The sequence below is a fragment of the Molossus molossus genome, unplaced genomic scaffold (assembly GCF_014108415.1).
Source record: "Molossus molossus isolate mMolMol1 unplaced genomic scaffold, mMolMol1.p scaffold_m16_p_3, whole genome shotgun sequence".
NCBI classification, from domain to species: domain Eukaryota; kingdom Metazoa; phylum Chordata; class Mammalia; order Chiroptera; family Molossidae; genus Molossus; species Molossus molossus.
In genome coordinates, this window is record NW_023425366.1 from 113,852,491 (window position 1) to 113,873,857 (window position 21,367).

A 21,367-nucleotide genomic window follows, 5' to 3' on the forward strand; every position below is an offset into this window, starting at 1 on the left:
GACCATTGTTTTAAAGAACTTTTAGAAAAAATGGGTTTGCTTTTTTCCTTTGTAGCCAGCCTAGAAAAATCAACTTTAGGTAGATTCTGGAGGAAGGGTCATTGGAGCTGGACGGAGAAAGACTATTGAAGATTATCCACAAGCTTGGGGACTGTCAGGACCAAAGCACCCCTCCTTCTTACTACCCCAGTTTGTGGGAAGGCCGCCTTTCCTCCCACACACCACCCAGGCTCCATGGCCTGGGGGCTCAGCACGGAGGAGGAAGGGGCGCACCATGCAGCGGGAGCAGAAGCTGTGGAAGGGCTGGCGAGGGAGGACTCCTGGCGCAAGCGGCGGGAAGTGGGGAGTTGAGGAGGTGGTGTGGGGAGAGCAAGGAGGGCTGGGGTGGAAAGGGAGGGCAGCGCAGAGTGGGCAGCAGCTGGGATTCCTGGAGAGTGAGGCGGGGATTGGAGGGAGAGGGGTCTGGGGAAGAAGTGAGGAGTGAGATGCGAGGGTGCACTTGGGTTGGGAGTGTGGTCTGAGGGTGCAGGTGAGACTCAGAGAGGCGGAGCCAGGGACGGTGGGAGGGATCGGGGTTCGGGGCCTGGGTTCCAGATCCCAGCTGGGCTGCGCGGTCAGTGGAACTGGAAGCCGGGCCATGCGGGTGTCCCTGGCCGTGCTGGCGGGCGCGGCAGCGCTGGCCGGGGCGCTCAGCTTCGTGCTCCTGGCGGCCGCCATCGGCACCGACTTCTGGTACATCATCGACACTCAGCGGCTGGAACTCGGCGGCCCGGGGGCGCAGGACGGCGCGGGGGGCGCCAACCGCAGCCAGCTGGAGCCTTTGAGCTCGCACTCTGGTCTCTGGAGGACCTGCCGAGGTAAGGGGCCGGCGGAGACCCGGGTCGGGGCCGCCAGCGCCCCCTGCGCGGTGCCCTGCTTGCCGGGACCTGTTGCTCGGCTTGGCGCGAACCCCTCCTCGAAGCCTCCAAGCCTTCAGCGCGGTGTCTGGGGGCCGGGAGGGAGGCAGGCGGGAGCGGCGGCTGCCAGCATCCTTCTGAGAAGTACCCTCTGCACCGCTCCAGGTGGAGCACCTGGGGGGCGTGAGGGCATCTGCGGGCTGGGGTCCCACCTCTAGGGCCCCCACTGCTTACTCTGCCCCTTCCAGTCCAGAGCCCGTGCGCGCCGCTGATGAACCCCTTCTGGCAGGAGAACGTGACGGTCAGCGACTCCAGCAGACAACTTCTCGGTGAGTCCCGGGAGGGGGCCGTGGCCGGAGACCCCGGGGCTGGCCACCAGTTCCAGAGCTCTTCTCCCAACGGCGGGCGGGGGCAGGGCGGAGGGGACGAAGGGGGGGAGGTCTCTGACACCAGTGGGAGGAGGGAGGGGGGTTGGGAGCAGTGGGAGGGGCAGCTCTTGGTCCAGCTGTAACGTGATGCGGTTTTAGGATTCATTCCACAAACGTTGACTCCAGGTGGGGTGCTGATGATGAAGACCCAGGCCTTGCCTTCTGGGAGGTCACAGACCTGCTAGGGAGACAGATGTGGGAATTCGCAGTTATATTTCAGAGTGACAGCGGCATGAGGGAGAGTAGATGGTCCCAAGGAGACACCTAAACCAGCCTGGAGAGCTGCATGTTGAAAAGACAGGTCTTATAGTGTGGACCACAAGGCACCCCAAGTCAACCTATTTGTGTCCTCACTGTTGAAGATACAAAAGCTCTTGGCTGTAGCAGGGATGTAATGAACACTTGTTGAATGATTCAAGAAAGGCAACTCAGAGGCCGAGAACTGCCCCTCACCCCAGGGGCCTTTATGTCTGTCTTGGTCATGGCTGGTTTCCCTGAGCCTAGCACAGGGCCTGGAGCTCAGTGAAGGTGTAGGGACTGAATGCAAGAAAGCGAACAGAGGCCAAATGCACTCTGTGGAAGGAGGGAGATAAATGGAATAGTTCGATTCATTGAGGCTGTGGTGGGCCAGACATGGAGCTAAATGCTTTTCATTTATGTCTTTCTTCATTAAATTCCACAGCCTCCATTTCCATATTCATTTTTCCAGTGAGGAAGCTGAGGCCCAGAGAGGTACCACAGAAAAGATCTGATGAGGCAATGAAGACTGAATTTTACAGACCTTGAAAAATGTGGGCAGTTTTTGATAGACTTACTGAGGCTCATCTCTAACACAGGCCACTGGGACTGCCAGGGTCCCTCTCCAACTCCATGCTCCCCTTTGCTCTTTCCTCTCTAACTATGAACCATGCTGGCCTTCCTACCTGGAAAATGCCAAGTTTCCTCCTGCCACAGGGACTTTGCACATGCCATTCCCTCTACCTGGAGTCTGCCTGCTCCTACCTGCCAGCTTGATTTGGTCAAGCTCCTACTCCTAATAGGTTGTGTGACACTTTGGGGTTAAAATCTGATGCCCTTATTGGACCATGAACTCTACGAGGGCAGGGACTATGCCTGTCTTGCTACTGCTGAATTCCCAATGTTTAGCACAGAGGCTGGCAGAGAGTAGGCCATGAACCAAGGTTTGCTGAGAGTGAATGCAGACTGTGTTATGTTAGAGGTGGAGCTCAATACACATTTTCTGAATGAATGAATGAGTAAATTAATGAACCAGAACGGTTTCTCTGAAGTCCAGTGGTGTGCTGGGAAATATTTAACAACTGGCTCTCCAGGGGGAGAGAGGAGTCTTGATTTATAGCATTTGCTCATTTCCATGGTGTAAATATTCTTGCTGTGGTCAATTTCAAGCTATCCACATGATGTTAGCTGCCTCACAAAAGTCCTAAAAATGTAACAATTGGTCTTGTGAGCTGATATGATCCAAACCACTGCATAAAGTCCCACTGAAGGAGACGCCCTCCGGACACCTGGAATACGTGGGAGGTAATGGACTCTGCAGGGTGACCCTTCAGCCCCTAGCTGGACCAGGAGGAACTTTGGGTGTTCTTGGAGCACTGTTTCAAGAATGATCAAGAGTTCCTGCCCTTGCAGTGAGGGTGATGGGGGTCACATCCCAGCTCAGCCCCTTACCAGGACCCTCTGTGAATCTGGGATAGGTGTCAACCTCTCCGAGTCTCACTTTCCACGTCTTTCAAAATGAGGTGTCAAAACCATGTGGGAGTGTGGTCAGGATTCCATGAACTAGCTGGATGAAAAAATCAATCTTATCTTGGAGCTCACACAGTGCCTGGTTGTTGTGAAAGAATGAAAGACTTCTTTACGCTGCATGAAAGAATGACTTGATGTGCCCTGGCCAGTTTGGCTCAGCGGTTGAGCGTCAGCCTGCGGACCAGAGAGTCCTGGGTTCGGTTCCCGCCAGGGGCACATACCACAAAAAAAAAAAAAAAAAGATTACATCAAGCCCTGGCCAGTTTGGCTCAGCGGTTAGAGCGTCAGCCTGCGGTCTGGAGAGACCTGGGTTTGGTTCCCGCTAAGGGCACGTGCCTCGGTTGCAGTTTGTCCCTGGCCCTGGTTGGGTCGTGTGGGTGGCAACCACTCGATGTGTCCCTTTCACATCGATGTTTCTCTCTCTCTCTCTCCCCCTCCCACTCTATCTGAACAAAATATCAAAAAATGTCCTCGGGTGAGGATAAAAAAACAAAACAAAACAAAACAAAAAGGATGACTTGATGTAAAAATGCTAGACACATGGTAAGTGTGCAATAAACACAAGTCCTCTGGACCATTCCTTCCAGCCTCTTTTAGATGCATCCACCTCTATGGAGTGCTGATCCTTTGCTGGGCTGGGTGCTGGCGTTCAGCCTACTTATCACATCTATGGGTAAACTGGATGGCTAACCAAAGTTGGCACTGGCCAGTCTGACTTCTTTGTGGAACTTGATGCAACAACCTTGCATGCTCCAGGATCTTAGGAAACAGGAAAAACTCACATCTGGAGTCCGTTCACCTGTTCACTCTTTGACCCAGGTCTAACCCTCAGCTTCACTGCCAGCTAAGCTTGTGACCTGGGTAAGTTTCTGTACCTTTCATGGGCAAAAGGAGCGTACCTGTCATCTCTCTTCATAAGCATATTGCAAGGATGAAACGGGAGAGTGTTTTTAAAGAACCTTAGGCAGTTCTGGCCCCTGTAAGTGCCCCTTAAGTGGTAGCTGCTATTATTACCATTGTATCACCCATGGATGAGAGCAGGGTGACCCTTCAGACTGTGTGCTTGCTGCAAAACACCCCCAGAGAGAGCTTTTCCCAGAATCTTTTTATCCCCAGAATGAATTTTGAATTTTGTCCAAGCTCTTTTATTATGAGAAGACATTCTATTTCTTTAAGGACCTGCTGCAGAGGCCAGAAAAGAGAGGCCAGTTGTCGAAGCAGCATGTTTTCCAAGTCAGCTTTCTGGACAAATTCTAGTGGGGGTGTATGGGAGGAACCCTGGATTTGTCCTCCAAGAAAACCCAAGCAGCCGACCACTTCAGTGCCCAGTAAAAATCTACTTTGTCTCTTTCAGATTAGCTCTGGGGATATCACAGCTTTGGTTCCTTGGCTAGAGACTGGAATAATTTTTGCTGGAGAGGGATCATCCAATTTAGCACAGTGGAGATAAAAGAGCCACTGTCTAGTTGTATCAGCCAGGAATCTTTTGGTGGCAAGTGACAGAAACTCAAATCGTACTTGTTTAAAATTGTTTCCTAGTCCATGTAACTGGAAAGTCCAGCTTTCCGGTGTCCAGAGAACTAAACTCAGTTTCTTTCTTCTCTCTGGACTTCGCTTGTGTTTGGGTTCTGCTTTCAAATTCTCTCCAGTCTTAGCAACCCAAGCAGAAGGAGACTTTCTAGTTCCCAATAATTCTGCAAATCCTTCAGGTAGGCTTATCATTGGACCATCGATGAGATCACATGCCCAGGTTTGAGCCAGTCACTGTGGTGGAGGTGATGGGATGTGCTAATTGGCTGGGCTGAGTCATGTGCTACTTGTAACAAAGAGTGAGGTCAGCCCTACCACAGATAAAGGCCCACCTCTTATGAGCTGTGTGACTTCTGGCAAGTCATCTGCTTCCATAAACAGGCTGCTTTGAGATGAAACAAGGTCACGTAAGCAAAGCACCCAACACAGATGGCACTGCTCACAGTAGGAGCTCAGTTAATAGCTCCTCCTCCTATTCATATTGCTTGCCTTAGCCTCAGGCTTCTCATCTGTAGAATGGAGCTAACTTTCATGACAATTCCACGAGGCAGGCACTGTTGTTATCATCCTTACTTTCTACACGAGGAAACCGAGGCTCAGAGAGGTTAGGTAAGTTACCAAAGTTTGCACAGTAACTGATCAATCTGGTATTTGAACCCAGGCAGCTTCTACCCTTTTAGAATGAGTCTGCACCACGTATAATTTCAGTATCACATGAGTGTGCTGAACAGAGGCCATGCCAGTCCAGAGGAGGAGCTCCTAGCCTGTTTCTTGGGTCTGGAGTTCTGTTCTGCTACCCGGCCTCCTCCAGACAAACAATGAGAGACGAGGAAGAGGAGTCGGCGCGGGAGGCAGGGGGCAGGATGGAGTTTGGCGTGTTCCAGACCCAGCCGGAAGGCGGTGTTTCTGGAGGGTGGCACAGAGCACTTCTTAGATGCACCAGTGTCCTGCCTGTGCCCATAACACTGTCATCTCCGAAGAGCCCAGGAGGAAGGTCAGGCTAGGCGTCCTACACATAAACACCTCAGACCCAGAGAGATCAATCTTCCCAACACAGCACACCAGTGGCAGAAGCTGGACCAAGGGCTAGTGGCCTGACCTGGCCGTCCTCTGAGGAGGCAGGTTGGAAAATTACAAGATTGGTTTCCAGTGTGGCTGGGTGCTGGGCTGTTGCAGTGGTGTGGAAAATTAAAACCAGCCCTCCCACGATGCCTGGTAAAAGTCACAATAGAGGAGTGGCAGGGACAGACATGAAGAAGGGACTGGGGACGTGATGATGTTAAGAGGCTGCCTGGATCCAGGAGGGAACCGTTAGTGTGATGCCTGCAGAGCTGTGTTGTAGGTGGAGGCAGCAGGATCCCGGGGTCTCAGCTCCTCCAGGCAGAGAGCCCCAGGCTTCAGGGTGCCCCTCAAAAACCAAATACACATTCTAAGCAAACCAACAAAAAATCATAACCAAAGTCATTCCACTTCTTGGGATTTACCATGTGAGGCTTCTAAGAAGCGGTTTACCATATACCGTTTTTGTAACACTGAAATACAAGATTTAGACTCAGTGTCTGTGCTTGGAGTTACAGCTAAGCATTTACATATGGTATATCCATTCTAGGGAATATTACATGTCCTGTAAAAATAACATATGCACAGCCCAGCCAGTGTGGCTCAGTGGCTGAGCGTCAACCCATGCACCGAGAGGTCGCCGGTTGGATTCCTGGTCAGGACGCATGCCCAGGTTGTGGGCCCGATACCCAGTGAGGGGCCTGCAGGAGGTGGCCAATCGATGTTCTCTCTCATCAATGTTTCTATCACTCTCTCTCCCTCTTCCTCTCTCTCTAAAATCAATAAAGAAAAAAAAAAGAACACTAAAAAAAACTCAACCACCCCCCAAAACCATACGCACATGGAGAGAACACCAAGATGTACTACAGAATGAAATATCAGGCTCAGCGTGGTCTAGGCAGTATGATTCCATTTGTTATCCCTCCCCCAAGCCCCTATATTATACCTTTTCTATGGGTATACACAAAAACTGGAAGACACACCTGTATTTTATATGCCATGAAGAAAGAAAACAACCCCAGCAATTGTAAGTGTGAGATGCTGTGGGTGGTCAAACCCATCCCGTGGTCAGATAGGTTAGTGTGACCAAGCGTGCATCTTCTTGAAATAGGTAAATATATGGGAAGATGTGCAAATATATGGTAAAGAGACTGGAAGGTGGTGCCTCCAAGCATTCCTGGAGGTTCACTCTGGGAGGAGAGGGAGAAAGAGGAGTTGGGGATGGGGGTAACCAAACAGTCTTGTTTGAATTTTTTCTAAGAAGAATGTTATTTATTGCTATCAAACAAGCCCCAAGAGGATGCCCTAGAGGTCGGATTTCTACTTAGTGTGGTGTGGGTCACTCTTGGTGACCCCTGCCCCTCTCTCCAGCTGCAAGGGCAGAGATATGTGTGTTTTCTGGGTATCTTCTGCTTTGGGGTCTTGGCACAGTCTGCCTCTTCTTTCAGGAACACCACCCCTACTCTCTGTCCAGTTAACGCCGCCTCACTGTCCTCCAGGTCTTAGCTGAGATGTCACCCTACTCCCCAAACCCGTCCTTGCTCCCAGGCTGGGGGTAAGCACCCCTTGTCGGCAATCCCACCCCCCTTTGTCAGCCTCCTTTGTTCTTCCGTTCCAGCTCTGACAGTTCAGAGCTGTTCCATCTTGAACAACTGACATTGGCACTTTGAACCCCAGTTTACTCATCTATGAAATGGAAGTTAAACGTCCTACTGGCAGAACCTAAGTACTTGAGCACAGGAAAGCAAAAAGTACGCAAACATTCACAGTGTACAACAGCTCAGCAAAGTCAGAAGACAATCAATCCATGGTCCAATCGATAGGTGAGGAACCAGGCTCCTGAGAGGCGAAGTCATTTGCTGGGTAAGAGGTGGAGTCAGGATCTGAACCCAGGTCTTTGCTTGTAGAGTCCTGCTCCTCCCAGACCACCACAATGCATCTCGGAGACCACGAAGGTAACTGGGATACAGCCCCTGTCCTCAAGGGGGCTAAGTTCTGGTGACAACAGACTTAAGGACAAATATTTACAAAACTTTTAAAAAATACGCTTTCATACCAGGCATCGTAAGACTGAATGTCTTTGAGCCCGTCTTGGAGTCTCAAAGTCACATTGACAAGGTTTGAAAATGAAGACAGTGGCCTTTGCCTCCTTGGGAAATGGTCCTTGAGACTTTCTTCTTTTGCCAGAGCTTCTGATGTTTCCGGAGGAAAGGTATGTCCCTGCTGTCTTTGAGAAGAGAACTGTTGCCTGGTCCATGTGGCTCAGTGGACTGAGAGGTCCGGGTTCAATTCCTGGTCAGGACACATGCCTGGGTTTTGGGCTCAATCTCCACTAGGGGGCGTGCAGGAGGCAACCGATTGGTGTTTCTACTTCTCTCTTTCTCTTTCTGAAATCAATGAAAAGCACATTCTATATATAAAAAAAGAGTAGAACCGTTTCCTAGCTAACCACCGGGGAGCTCCCTGATCTTGTGAGCTTGGGGGAGCCTGGCTTTCGCAGCGGGCAGACCTTTGAATAGTCAACGGTGGAGCAGCCACAGGCAGTTTTCCTTGCGAGAACATCTTTGATTCTTTCTGGGTTTGCTTTCCTTTTACTTGTAATGGACTTTTGTTTTGTTTTGTTTATTTACGTATTTTATTATTATTTTTTTATTCCACATATAAATAAAATAATTTGTTAGCTGTCCTCTGCTGACTTATTTCACTTAACATAGTACCCTCTATGTCATTGGTTCTCAACCTGTGGGTCGTGACCCCTTTGGGGGTCGAACGACCCTTTCACAGGGGTTGCCTAAGACATAACAGTAGCAAAATCACAGTTATGAAGTAGCAACGAAAATAATTTTATGGTTGGGAGTCACCACAACATGAGGAACTGTATTAAAGGGTCACGGCATTAGGAAGGTTGAGAACCACTGATCTATGTCCATCCGTGTTGTTGCAAATGGCAAGATCTGATAATTTTTTTTGCTGAGTCTTATTCCATTGTATATGTGCACCACCTTTTCTTTATCTATTCGTCTATCAACGGACACCTAGGTTGCTTCCATTGGTTGGATGTTACTAGTAATGCTGCAATAAACATGGGAGTGCATATATCTTTTTTTTTTTTTTTTTGGTACATGCCCCTATGGGAACCAAACCCAGGTCGGCAGGCCGACACTCCAACCGCTGAGCCAAACCGGCCAGGGCTTGTACTAGTATTTATATTTTTTCAGATAAATACCTAGACGTGGAATTGCTGGGTCATATGGCAGTTCTATTTTTAATTTTTTGATGAACCTCTGTACTATTTTCCAAGTGGCCGAATCAGTCTGCATTCCCACCAACAGGACGCAAAGGTTCCCTTTTCTCCCCACCCTCACCAACGCATGTTGTTTGTTGAGGTGTTGGTGGTAGCCATTCTGACAGGCGTAAGGTGACATCTCATTGCGGTTTTAATTTGCATTTCTCTGAGGATTGGTGACGTTGAGCATCTTTTCATGTGTCTGTTAGCCATCTGTGTGTCCTCTTTGGAGAAGTGTCGATTCAGGTCTTCTGCTCATTTTCTTAAAAACTGGATTGTTTGTTTTGTTTGTTTGTTTGTTTTGTTTTCTTGGTGTTAAGTTGTGAGTTCTTTATGTATTTTGGATAGTAACCCTTTATCAGATGTATCATTTGCAGGTATCTTCTACCATTCAGTAGGTTGTCTTTTTGAGTCAAAAAGATCTCTTGCGCTTGGGTACACATTTGCCCTTGATGCAACCATGGCCTGCCAACATTATTACATTATTATTAATATTAACTTTACAGAGTGATTTTAGGTGTCATTTGTTGGGTTCCTACTGTAAACTGTAATGGATTGGAAAGTGTCATGCCCCCAAAATACAGGTCCACGCCCTAACCCCTGGTATCCGGGAATGAGACCTGATTTGGAAGAAGTGTCTTTGCAAATGCAATTACGTTAAGGCTCTGGAGATGAGACCATCCTGAATTAAATTGGTGGGCTCTAAATTCTGTAGCAAGTGTCCTTACGGGGAAAGGAGAATCTCAGCGGAGAGAAAAGAAGGGCCTGTGAAGATGGGGGTGGATACTGGCATGAGGCTGTGCAAACTGAGGCACATCAGAGGTTGTCAGCAACAACTAGAAGCTGGACAAGGCGACAAGAATTCTCCCCTAGAGCTTCTGGGGGGAACGTGGCCCTGCTGACACCTGATTCTGGACTCGAGGCCTCCAGGGCACGAGAAAAGAAACACCGGCGATGTTCAAGACACCGAGTGTGCAGGAATCTGTTATGGCAGCCCGAGGAAACAAATTCAGCCACTGTATCCAAAGAGGTGCCCCCCAGGCATGGCCCACCCTGTTTCTCCATGTCATCATGCTTATTTCCTCGGCGACAGGTCAAAGTCCGTAATTACCTCCCGTTTTCTCACTGGTCTCTGTCTGAACATGAGGACAGGGACTTTTTCTGCAGCGGGGTCTGCAGTAGAGCTTGGCCCTTAGGGGCCCACGGGCATCTGTTTCTGAATGAGATGTGATCAGAGAGGGGTACACATCCGAAGAGAACAGGACTCTTGTTCTAAGACTGCAGTTCTGAAAAATTAAATAACAAAGACTAAGGCACATGCAAAAAACCAAAAATAATAATGCTGAACCACGATTCAGCAGGGACTGTTCCAATTCTCCCACGGGGGAGCCTGTTCTTAACCCAGGCTTTTAATTGAATGCGTACATCAAGTCAGCCTGCTGCGCATCTGGGGATCCTGTGTGCGGGCCGCCAGGGCTGAACCAGCTCTGGGAAACCTCATTAATTTCTCAATGAGCAATGATTTCATTTCTCAGCCGTCATCCGGGGGCAGGGCCATGCGGGCTGCAGACCTCAGGACAGGTGTCCACACCCACTGTTCTGCGCCCTTGCCCAAGATTTTTCCTAAGGAAGGAAGGAGGACGGGAGGAAGGAAGAAAGATCACAGGTCTCGTCCCCCCCGGAATCACATTTCTCGGGCGACAGCCCTGGGAAGGAGCTTCATTGTCTCGACTCCCCAAGGTGGGTGGCATTTAGAAGGTTGAAGACAAAGTGAATAATTGTCAAGACTGAATTATTATCTTCATCATCTTTATCACTGGCAGGGTTATGATTTATTTAGTACTTACTCTACGGGGCATGAACGCCTTACATTGTCCTCACACATATTTATTGTCTTTATGATAATCCCTCGAGACACATATGACGACCTTCATTTCACATACCCAAGGCCCCCCGCCAGAGCCTGAATTCAGATGCGGATCATCGGGCTCTGAAGTCCATCTATTTAACCACCTGGAAGCCAACTCGTAAGTTTCCTTGGTCTCCTTTGTGTTTCTTAGAAACTGCCTCCCAACCACCGGCCTCCTAGGAACTCAGCCGGGAAGATGGGCAGACAGACGGCTCAGGGGCTTTATTTCACTTCGTCTTGTTAGGCATTTCCTCTCGCTCTATACTGGCCAGAAACACAGGACCTGCCTAATGTGAGGGTCAGAGTAGCGTAGTCTGCTTCATGCCCAGGAAGGAGAAAACAGATATCGGGGAGCATTAGTGATGTCTATGAAAACACGCAGTTTATCTCAGCATAGTAATGCCCCCCAGCACATAATGCGTGACCTGTGTAACTATTTTTTTTTATTTACTTCTTCTTGATAGAATTGAGTATAATTGGGGTGGAAAATAAAGAAGGCAAAGTTAAGCCCAGCCAGTGTAGCTCAGTGGTTGAGTGTCGACCCATGCACCAAGAGGTCGCCAGTTCAATTCCCGGTCAGGGCACATGCCCAGGTTGTGGGCCCAATCCCCAGTGGAGAGTATGCAGGAGGCGGCCAATCGATGTTCTCTCTCATTGATGTTTCTCTCTCTCTCTCTCTCTCTCTCTCCCCCCCCTTCCTCTTTAACATCAATAAACAAAAAATAAATAAATAAAAAAAGAAGGTAAAGTTAAGAACACCCCAAATATTTAAAGATATATTTTTCCATTTGAGTCCCTGTCACTCTCTCCTTCTATCTTTGTCTTTCTCACCCTCTCATGCACACACATGCACACCACACACCCACACACACACCACATGCGCCACACATACACACCACATACACGCACACCACACACACACATTCACACCACATGCGTGCACACACATGCACACCACACACATGCACATCACATACATGCACACATGCACACACCACACCACATGCATACACCACACAATGCACACACATCACGCACATGCACACCACATACATGCAGACACATGTATACCACACACACCCCACATACATGCAAACACACACACCACATACATGCACACATGCACATGTGCACATACACACACATACACACACCAGAGCTTCCTCAGGGAGCACGGTACATCCTAAGCATACTGGAAAAGGAAAAGAAACTGCCATATTTTTATTGTTGCAGAGCTTCATTGTCTAGCTCTTCATTAATTAGGTCAACAAGTAACTGTTGGATACTCACCGTATCTTAAGAGCTCTGCTAGAAACTCGGGGTACTGTTGTCCAAAGGGAGACAAGACGTGGCTCGTCAAGGAGCTCAGAGGCTCAGCAGGAGAGACAGAGCGACGCCGTCACACTGGGAGACAAGGCCAGAGCGGGCGACTCGGGGCCGTGGGGGCGCAGAGCAGGCCACCGAGGCAGACACAGCTGTAGGGAGACTTCCCGGAAGAAATGCTGCTTCACTGCCCTAAGGGATGAAGGGATTTGTTTTCATGCCTATCTTGTTGCCAAAAAGATTTAGAGAGGTTCGGTGCCTAGCTCGCGGTAAATGACCCAGAGTATTTGGTAAATGAATGAGTGCTGACCACGGATGTGACATTTGTTTCCCTGTCCGCCTTGGCTGCCAGGAAGCTCAGAGCCCAAGTGGTGGCAAAGGTTTAAACCTTGAGATCGAAACCCCAGACTCCCCCCCACCCCCCGGGTGGGTCTTCACCCGTGGAAGTCATTCCTTTCTAACTGCTGATGTCGTGATGCAAGTTCTGATCTGCCTGGCCATGAACACACCTCTCTTCCCACCACTCATACCATCCTCACGGCGTCCCCCAGGGGACTGCACCTCACTGGGCACACTCCCAGGGGGCCCGGGACCCTGCCCCCCTGCCCTTCCTTCTGCACGGCTGTCCCTCGCCTCTCTCAGCTCTCTGCCGGACTGTCATTCCTCGGGGTGACCGCAGCCCTAACCCCTCAGCCTTACTCCCGCCCCGTGCACTGTTACCCTCTCTCAACATTGTTGCTTTTTATTTGTTTACCACTGGGCTCCACTCACTCCCTATCAGCCCACAAGGGAGGAAGTCTTGGTGTGTTTTTACTGCATCGGCCGTGCCATGTGCCTGGCACAGAGGATGCCCTCAGTGTGAAGGATAATGACGCCTGCCTCACAGGGGTATGAGGCTTAAACGTGATGCTTATACCACACACCACCTTGCACAGAGGAGCCCCCATCACATCATCGCTATTGTTGTTATTTAGTGTTATTATTATAAGTAGCAGCAGGAGGGGCAGCGTTAATTCCCCTCCCCCCGAGCGTTTGGGTGCCGGCCCACAGGAGAGCCAGGAAACGTCTGTTGATTGACTGAGGATGTTCATAACCCTTGTCTGTCCCTGTCCTCCTTTCTCTCCTCAGCCATGCACGGGACCTTTGTGATTCTGCTTCCGCTCAGCCTGATCCTGATGGTATTTGGGGGGATGACAGGGTTTCTGAGCTTCCTCCTCCGAGCCTCCGTCCTCCTCCTGCTCACGGGGACCCTCTTCTTCTTTGGAGGTGGGTGCCCACCCTATGCGGGGCGCAGGCTCCAGGTAGGGCTGTGCATGAACCCTCCGCAGGGAGGGTCAGGGCTGTATCCCCATCTTCGATATCTCAGCCGGCAGGGACGAGCGTTTCCAGCCCAGGGCCCCTGGGTCAGTGTCCGAGAGAAGTGGAGGGTGGGAGCAGAGTCTGAGAATTGCTTCGGGGATCTCACCAAAGAAGCCACCCCGAGCAGCCTGCCGTGGGCCGTGGGCCGTGGGCTGTGGGCCGGGGGCCGTGGGCTGGCAGGAGCCCACCCCTGGCTTCCTCACTCTCACATGCACCTGCCGCTCGGACAGAATCACTTCGGCTGATGAGAGAAAGGGCAACACCGTTGTTTCCGCAGGCCAGAGGCTGGCAAAGACGGCTGCAGCCCGTCTGGTTGTGCTTAGGCCTCCCTACTTCCTGTGGCTTGAAATGGTCCCTCCTTAAAAAAAGAACCCAAACAGTGTTGACCTACACGCTTGGAATCCATGGAGGGAAGAAAGAAAAGGAACGGCGGAAGTGAAAATACTGCGAGACCTCCACCCACCCACTCTGATGATCAAGGCAGGCACTAATGGTCACCCTATGACCGAGTCTTGAACCAGCACTGCCCAGTTGAGCTCTCTGTGCTGGTGAGGTCCTCGAAGCGGCGCTGTGCGGCGGGGGCGCCACAAGCCAGGCTTCGGGGCATCTGACCCACGGCGGTGCCAGTCCAGGGCTGAGCTGTCCACTCCAGTAGCTTTGATAGGCACGCCTGGCCAGTGACTGGGGACTGGGCAGCACAGCTCTAACCACATATCTCTGAAGACCCTTCTTGTGCCCAGTGGTGCTCTGGGTGCTGCGGAATCCAGGGTGAGGTCCCTGAAACTCACAGCCCATTGGGGCAGACAGACACTCGTGAAATCATTTTACAAATCAATGCAAACTTGCACTTCTGACATGGGTTGTGACGGAGGGTTTTGTGGGGCTGTGAGGCCACAGAGCGATCTGACCAGAATGGACACTGAGGTGCAGTATGGGGATGGGTAGGAGCTAACTGATGGCGAGAGGAAGGGGAGGGAAGGGAGGGTGCACGGGGCAGTGGGACTGGCATGGGCAAAGGCCCTGGGGTGGGAAGGAGGTCAGATGCTGGGAGGGTGAGGAGGAGGATGGCAGTGATAGGGACCAGGTCTGCTCTTCTCTGTCTCCCTGCAGCCCTGGTCACCCTCGCGGGCATCAGCATCTACATTGCATATTCAGCCGCCGCCTTCCGGGAGGCGCTGTGTCTCCTGGAGGAGAAGGACCTCCTGGAGCAGGTGGACATCCGCTTCGGCTGGTCCCTGGCCCTGGGCTGGATCAGTTTCATCACCGAGCTGCTCACCGGGGTAGCCTTCCTGGCAGCGGCCCGTGTGCTCAGCCTGAGACGGAGGCAGGACCAGGCCATATGAGCGTGGATGCCTGGTCGTGGTGGGAGGGAGGCTGGCCCGGGGCTTCATGGACCCACCCGGGCAGGCTGTGGCCTCCTGTTCCACCAAGACCAGCACTGGAGGCAGGGGGCCATGCCGAGAGCCGCTGTGGACTGAGCTCCGGCCTGGCTGTCATCTCAGGACGTGTGCTGCCTGGTGTGCTGTGTGCCATGTCCATGCAGCTGTGCGTCGTGCGGGGTGGAGGAGGCCAAGGGAGCGCAGGACCCTGAAATAACAAAACAAACCCTTAATCATAAACAACGTTAGACTGTAACCTCCGTGTGCCTGCCCTGGCTTCATTTCATCCTCACTGCTGCCCTTTGGAGCAGTTCCTCTTCTTTGTTCAGGAAACCGAAGACCAGAGAGGTTAGGTAAGTTGCACAAAGGTGCACAGCGAGCTAGTGGCACGTTTCTCCTTCCAAAACAGTGCTCAACCCTTTATCACAGCCCTTCTGAGCAGGTTCAGGGCTGGATGTGGTTACTGAGTGTGACTCAGAAAGGTTCAGTTCACTGGCTAAGGGCACCAGAGAGAAAGGGGTACAACTGGGACCGGAGTTCACATTTGTCTGCTTCCAAGACGATTTTCTCTCCACTCCTGCCAATGCCTGCACCACTCGACTTTCTGTGTTTGGGTTAGGATGTGGCTGCTGCTTCCTTTCTCTGTAGTCTGGAAAAGCGTAAACAGAGCGGATTGCTCAGCCCCACGGGGTGAATGAGCACGGCCAGGAAACCAGTTACTAGGCTGGGGGAAAGAAATGAAAGAATTTTTTTCACCAAGTGTGATCAACGGTGCTTAGTGAAAAGGCGGTCTTTCCTGCCACCTGCTGGTCATATTCTGAAACTGCGTCAGAGGCAGGATTTCATGAACCAGTCAAAAACAAACATTTGTTTTCAGCCCTTTGGGTGCCCAGCAAAGAATGGGGTAAACACTGCAAGGCAGTGGTTCTCATCTAGGGCAATTCCCCACCCCTTTCCACCTGAGACATTTGGCAATGTCCACAGACTTTTTTTTTTGGCTGTTACAACTGGGGATGAATACTACTGGCCTCTAGTGGGTGGAGGCCAGGGATGCTGCTCAACATCCTACGTGCCCAGGACAGGCCACCCAGAGAATGATCCAGTCCCAGTGTCAGTCGGGCACATGCTGAGGAATCCTGCTAGGGGAATGAAGATGAATAACAACCAAAATAAAGCATGTGTGCACTCAAGGAACTGACAGATAGTGGGAAAGAATCTCACTCGTTCAATAAATATTTACCAAACACCTACTATGTGTCAAGAACTGTTCGAGGGTCTGGAGGCACATTGGTGTGGATGGATGACAAGCTCCCTGCCCCTACTAACTCACATAGAAACAAATGATCAACACATGAACCAACAATACCTCTGAGAAATTCAGGTAGTAATTAGTGTTATGAAGAACATAAAACAGGCTCATGAGATGGAGGGTGACTGGGAGCAAAACTACCATCAGACAGACAGTCAGGAAGGGCTTCTTGGAGGAGGTGGAATGGTGCTGAGATCTGATTGAGGAAGCTGCTATGTGGGGAAATAGCAGACCATGCAGGTGACAGTAAGTGCAAAGGCCCTGAGGTGGGAACAGGCTTATGTGTTTGAGGGAAAGGAAGAAGAGTTCAGGGAGGAGCATGGTGGGAGGTGAAGTGAGAGAGGTGAGGAGGAAGAGGAGGCCAGGGAGGTAGTGCCCGTGGTCCATGGTAAGGAGGTGCTAATGACGGAGCAAGATTTGGATCTGATCGGATCCTACCCCATCCTATCCTACCCTACCCTACCCTACCCTACCCTATGCTAACCTCCATTCCATTCCATCCCATTCCATCCCATTCCGATCCAGTCCAGTCCAGTCCAGTCCAGTTGTATTTTGAGAGCAATGGGAGCCTCTGATGGTTTTCAGCAGCTACAGGAGGTGCACAGGGGTTAACACAGTGGTTTTCAAGCAGGGTTCACATTAGCATCACCTGCTAAGCAAGACTTAAAAAAATTCTTACAGTTGAGCCTCAATGAGCCCAATAGAATCAAAACCTCAAAACTAGGCCCAGGCACTGGTATTGACCCAAGTTCCCAGGCGACTCTGTTGTCACTCCATTCACTCATTCCTATATTTGCACCTTCAGCAACTACTTGGCGTCTGACGTGCCAGGTGCCGTTCGGGGCACGGGGGTTTAGCAGTGAGTGAAAGGGACACAAGTGCCCTCCCACAGCTGTGCGTGTGTGTGGCAGAGAGACAGACAATAAACAGTGCGGGTAAACCGGGTACCTGACCTGAGAAGCAGCTCCGCAGAGGAGTGGAGAAGAGCACAGAAATGCGGGTGGGAGAGTGGACTGGGCAGTGACTGTGACGTCCCGTGGGGTCTGCTGAGCAGGATTTGAGAGACTGGCACCTCTTTGTCTCACTTTCACACAGATGAATCGTTTCAAAGAGGATTTTCCAGGCCCTGTTGTAGGATCAGGGAGGGGCGTGTCCCTGGAGGCTGGACAGCCGGGGCTCAGTGAGGACCTCAGTGAGGACCTCTGTCTCCCACGCTGACTTTGGTGCCTTTCCCTGGAGACGAAGCTCAGGGCTGAGACGGGATCCCAGGCCTCGGGGAGGAGCCCTGATGCTTGCGGAGCAGGATACCCCGACTTGCAGATGAGGAGCCGGCAGCCCTCAGAAGGAAGGGTCTTGCTCTGGGGGCCACTGCCGGTGAGAGAACCAGGGTGAGGTCCTCGCCCCAGCGCCATCCCCTGTCCCCTCCCTCTGACATTCCAGCTGCTTGCTCCTCCCCCAGAGTCAACACCTGGATTTAATTTATAGTGAACACAGGGAGCAATCGCGGTCTTTGCTTCTCCGTGAGGCTCACTTGTTGTTTCCCCAGCTCGTGACACCCGGCAGCGGGGGTCCTGGTGTTAGGCCTCCACAGACGTCGGGGAAAGACTGCGATCTCTGCTTGTTCCAACAGCAGCCTGCGCTTTTCAAATATTTACAGCTAGGTCTCCGCTGGAGTACATCTGGGCAGGGAGAGAGAGAGAGAGAGGAGAAAGCCGAGACGCAGAGAAACGAAGCTAATGTTAGAAGAGACCCTCAGAGTGGGAGGGTGGGACAGAATGGCATCCTGGGTGGACCTTTCTGGGGCTGCAGATGTGTCCCAGGGAACAGTTCTGGACACTGTTTAGGGTGTAGGGAGAGTGGTCCGGTAGGATGGGTCCCTGCAGAGATGGGGGACAGTCTGAGGACAACGCGACCCCGGTGGGTGAAGGCAGCCCTGAGACAGCAGCAGGTCCCGTTTCTGGGGGCAGACTGGCTGCGGACACTGTGGGCAAGTCTGGCCTCAGCTTCCGTATCTGTAACACCGTGAACCACGATGCATGTCTCGCATTCCTTATGCTTTATCTTCAGACAAGGATGCTCAGACCCCGAATGGCCCCACTCAGAGGAAAAGTCCAAACCTCAGCGTGACCTCTGGGGCCCTCCAGTGCTCTGATGTCCTGATTGTCTCCAGGAGGCACCTTCCATGTGCACAGCACAAATCATTGTCATTGGCTGTGGTCTTTTCTTCTTTTTTTTATTTTTCCATTTTTGTTCAGAGAGAGTAGGAGGAAGAGAGAGGGAGGGAGAGAGAAACATTGAGAGAGACACACTGGTTGCCTCCTGCATGACCCCGAACAGGGTCTGGGACAAACCGCAACCGAGGTACATGCTCTTGACTGGAATTGAACCCGTGACTCGTTGGTCCACGGCGGACCCTCTACCCTCTGTGCCAAACTGGCCAGGGCTGCTCTGGTCTTTTCTAAAGCCGGCTGGGAACGCGGATCAGGATGGGTCACCCAAGCCTTTCTTACCCAGCAGAGCACTTCAGAGTCCCCCAAACAGGCTCAGTGCTACCATCCTGCCGGGAGGGGCACCCACCCTGTTCCCGCAGACGGACAGCTGGCGGAAGCTTAGCGAGGCCAAGGACATGTCCAAGGGTCACTGACCAGAACAGAGACTCAAACCCCTCTTCTGGCTGCCAAGCCACGCCACGCGCTTCCGCCTCCCCATCCGCCATCCTTGGGGTCTGAAGACCCCTCCCGGCACCGATGGCGCACCTGGGCCGAGGCCCGCTGTGCGGGGGGCCGCTGTGCGGGGGGCCGCTGTGCGGGGGGCCGCTGTGCGGGGGGCCGCTGTGCGGGGGGCCGCTGTGCGGGGGGCCGCTGTGCGGGGGGCCGCTGTGCGGGGGGCCGCTGTGCGGGGCATTCCCGGGGGCACGCGCATGCGCCTTGTGATCAGCAACCACATGAAAGCCACGGTTTTGCACCCGCTGCGTGCCGGGACGCTCCCTGCAAGGATGACATGGGGATTCTGTCAGAACACAGGCATTTGTTCCATATTCATTTCTGTTTCCTCAATTAGGAATGCTTAATTTAACGGAATACTGGGAGTCTCGGAGGAGCAGCAAGCATGTGACCACTAGTAAAATATTTATGCCCTGGGAGAGTCCACTCCCATTCCCTCCACCTCTCCACCCCTCCAATCCCCTCTACCGTGTTCATTTGCAGGGCTTCTCCCTCCCACCCCCCGGTTGCTGGGTCCTTGCCTGGAAACAGCAGCCTCAGCGACCCCAGCAGCAGCGACAGCTCGCCTGTCCTCCCTGGAGCCTGCCACCGGTGCTTCCCGGATTTGTCCTGATTCCGCAGAGGAGCCAGCTAGTGTGACTAGCATCAGACCTGAATGGGGTCATATCCACATCCTTTTACCATCGAGGCCCCCGAAAGTGATGTATGTGCTCAGGGCACTGTAGTTGTCAACCTAAAAGGTGTGCACACCAAGAGATACCTTCAAGTCACAATTCCAGAACCTGTAGATGAGACCTTGTGTGGAAAAGGGATACTGGTTACATGACGATGTAATTGGTTACATGAGGATGAGGGCATCCTGGATTAGAGTGGACCCTAAATCCAGTGACTGGGAGGAGTACTAGTCCCCTTACAAGAGCAGGGGATTAGAGGTGGTGTTGGAAAGTCTCCAGAACATACTTTCTGCCACTCTCTCCAAGAGTAACCTGCTTCTCAATCCTCCACTTTTCCTCATTTTGTCAACCGACAGTCATCAGCGCCAAGTCAATGCCAACAGGAATCCCCAGTTTGGGGTGTGATGAAGAAGAAAACTTGATCCAGTACAAACAGTTCAAAGGTGTTACAGCAGGGCTGTGAAAATCGCACAGCTGAGAGGCAGCCGGGCCAGGCACCTCCGCAGCTAGGCAATTCAGCTCTGGCCTGGTCCAGTTGTTCCGTTCCTCTCTGTTCCTCTCTGCTCCAGCAAGGTAGTCTCTGTTTCAGCTCTAGCCAGGCAAAAGGCAATCTTCCATCCCAGGTGGAAAGGGAAAGTGTGCTCTCAGAATCACTGGGGAGCTGGCCTATGTGCACAAAAGTCCCCACCCTGGTCCCTGATTGGTTTTTTCTCATGCAAATTAGGACTCCAAATCCTCACAGTTTGATTGGTTCAAAAAGTGCTGTCCTGATTGGTAAGAATAGAGAAGGTCTGATTGGTTGGAGCTGTGCAGCTCTGATTGGATGGGGGAAGCCTCAGTCCCATTGGTTGAAATAGGATTCCAGGAGCTCTTTCCTAAGGGCAGCTCAGAGGGCGGGAACAGTGCCGGCAGGCAGTCAGTGCAGGCTTCTCTCTGAAGTGTGGTTTGTGTGAGTGGCCCCTCAGTAGAAAATGGCTGCTAGGTTTTACTTTGTTAATTAAAATGGTTTTGAGCCCAGTTTGCCAGCAGAAACCTTCCTTCGTAGGTGTCTCCTTTCTCAGGGTTCACAGTTTCCATCTGCAGGATCTCAGCCACCCCTGCTCCGTTCCCAGCAAAGTCCAAAGATTTATTTGCGTTCCTAACAAGAACGAAGGCTGGAGGGGCTAGAGGGGCTAGATCGGGAAGGCCACCAGGAGGAGCATGGAGGCCGTGGGAGGTTTTGTGTTTTTGTCTTTTCATTGTAATAAAATACAGATAGAATAAAATCCAGCATTTAACCAAAGTGTACAGCTCAATGGCATTTAGTACCCTCACGATATCATGCAGAACATTTTCATCATCCCAAAGGATTCCTTTCGGGAGTTTTATGGAAGAGGTGACATTTTTGTGCTCCAGAAGGATCTCTCTGCTTGTCCTGTGGGGGATGGGCTGGGGGGGTGGTGACAGCGCAGTTAGGACAGAGGCCAGCAGAGAGGCTGTTACCGTGTAGATGAGAGAACATGGTGGACTGCGATGGGGCAGAGGTGACTGGGAGGCAGGAAGGGTTCACACCTGGGCTTTAAGTGGTAGGACAGCTGGACTTGGCGAGAATGTGATGTGGGGAGTGACCCAGGTTCCCAGGTGGATTATTAGTGTGGGGGGCATTGTGATTTGCGGAGCTGGGACGCAAGCCTCCCGTGGTGTTGGGGGAGAGGAGTCAATAATGAGTTAATTCTGAAGAATATT

The 21,367-nt window shown here is 51.8% G+C and overlaps 1 protein-coding gene across 2 annotated transcripts; it reads left to right on the forward strand.

The window, feature by feature from the left end:
* Positions 1–637: 637 nt before the first annotated feature.
* On the forward strand, positions 638–14,900 carry TMEM114 (transmembrane protein 114). Of its 2 annotated transcripts, XM_036280831.1 has the most exons (4): positions 638–857; positions 1,145–1,225; positions 13,327–13,464; positions 14,668–14,900. In XM_036280831.1, the coding sequence occupies exons 1-4, from the start codon at positions 638–640 to the stop codon at positions 14,898–14,900; spliced, it is 672 nt and encodes a 223-aa protein (XP_036136724.1). The 2 variants fall into 2 exon arrangements, with proteins under 2 accessions (XP_036136724.1, XP_036136725.1); XM_036280832.1 differs by lacking the exon at positions 13,327–13,464.
* The last annotated feature ends 6,467 nt before the right edge of the window (positions 14,901–21,367 follow it).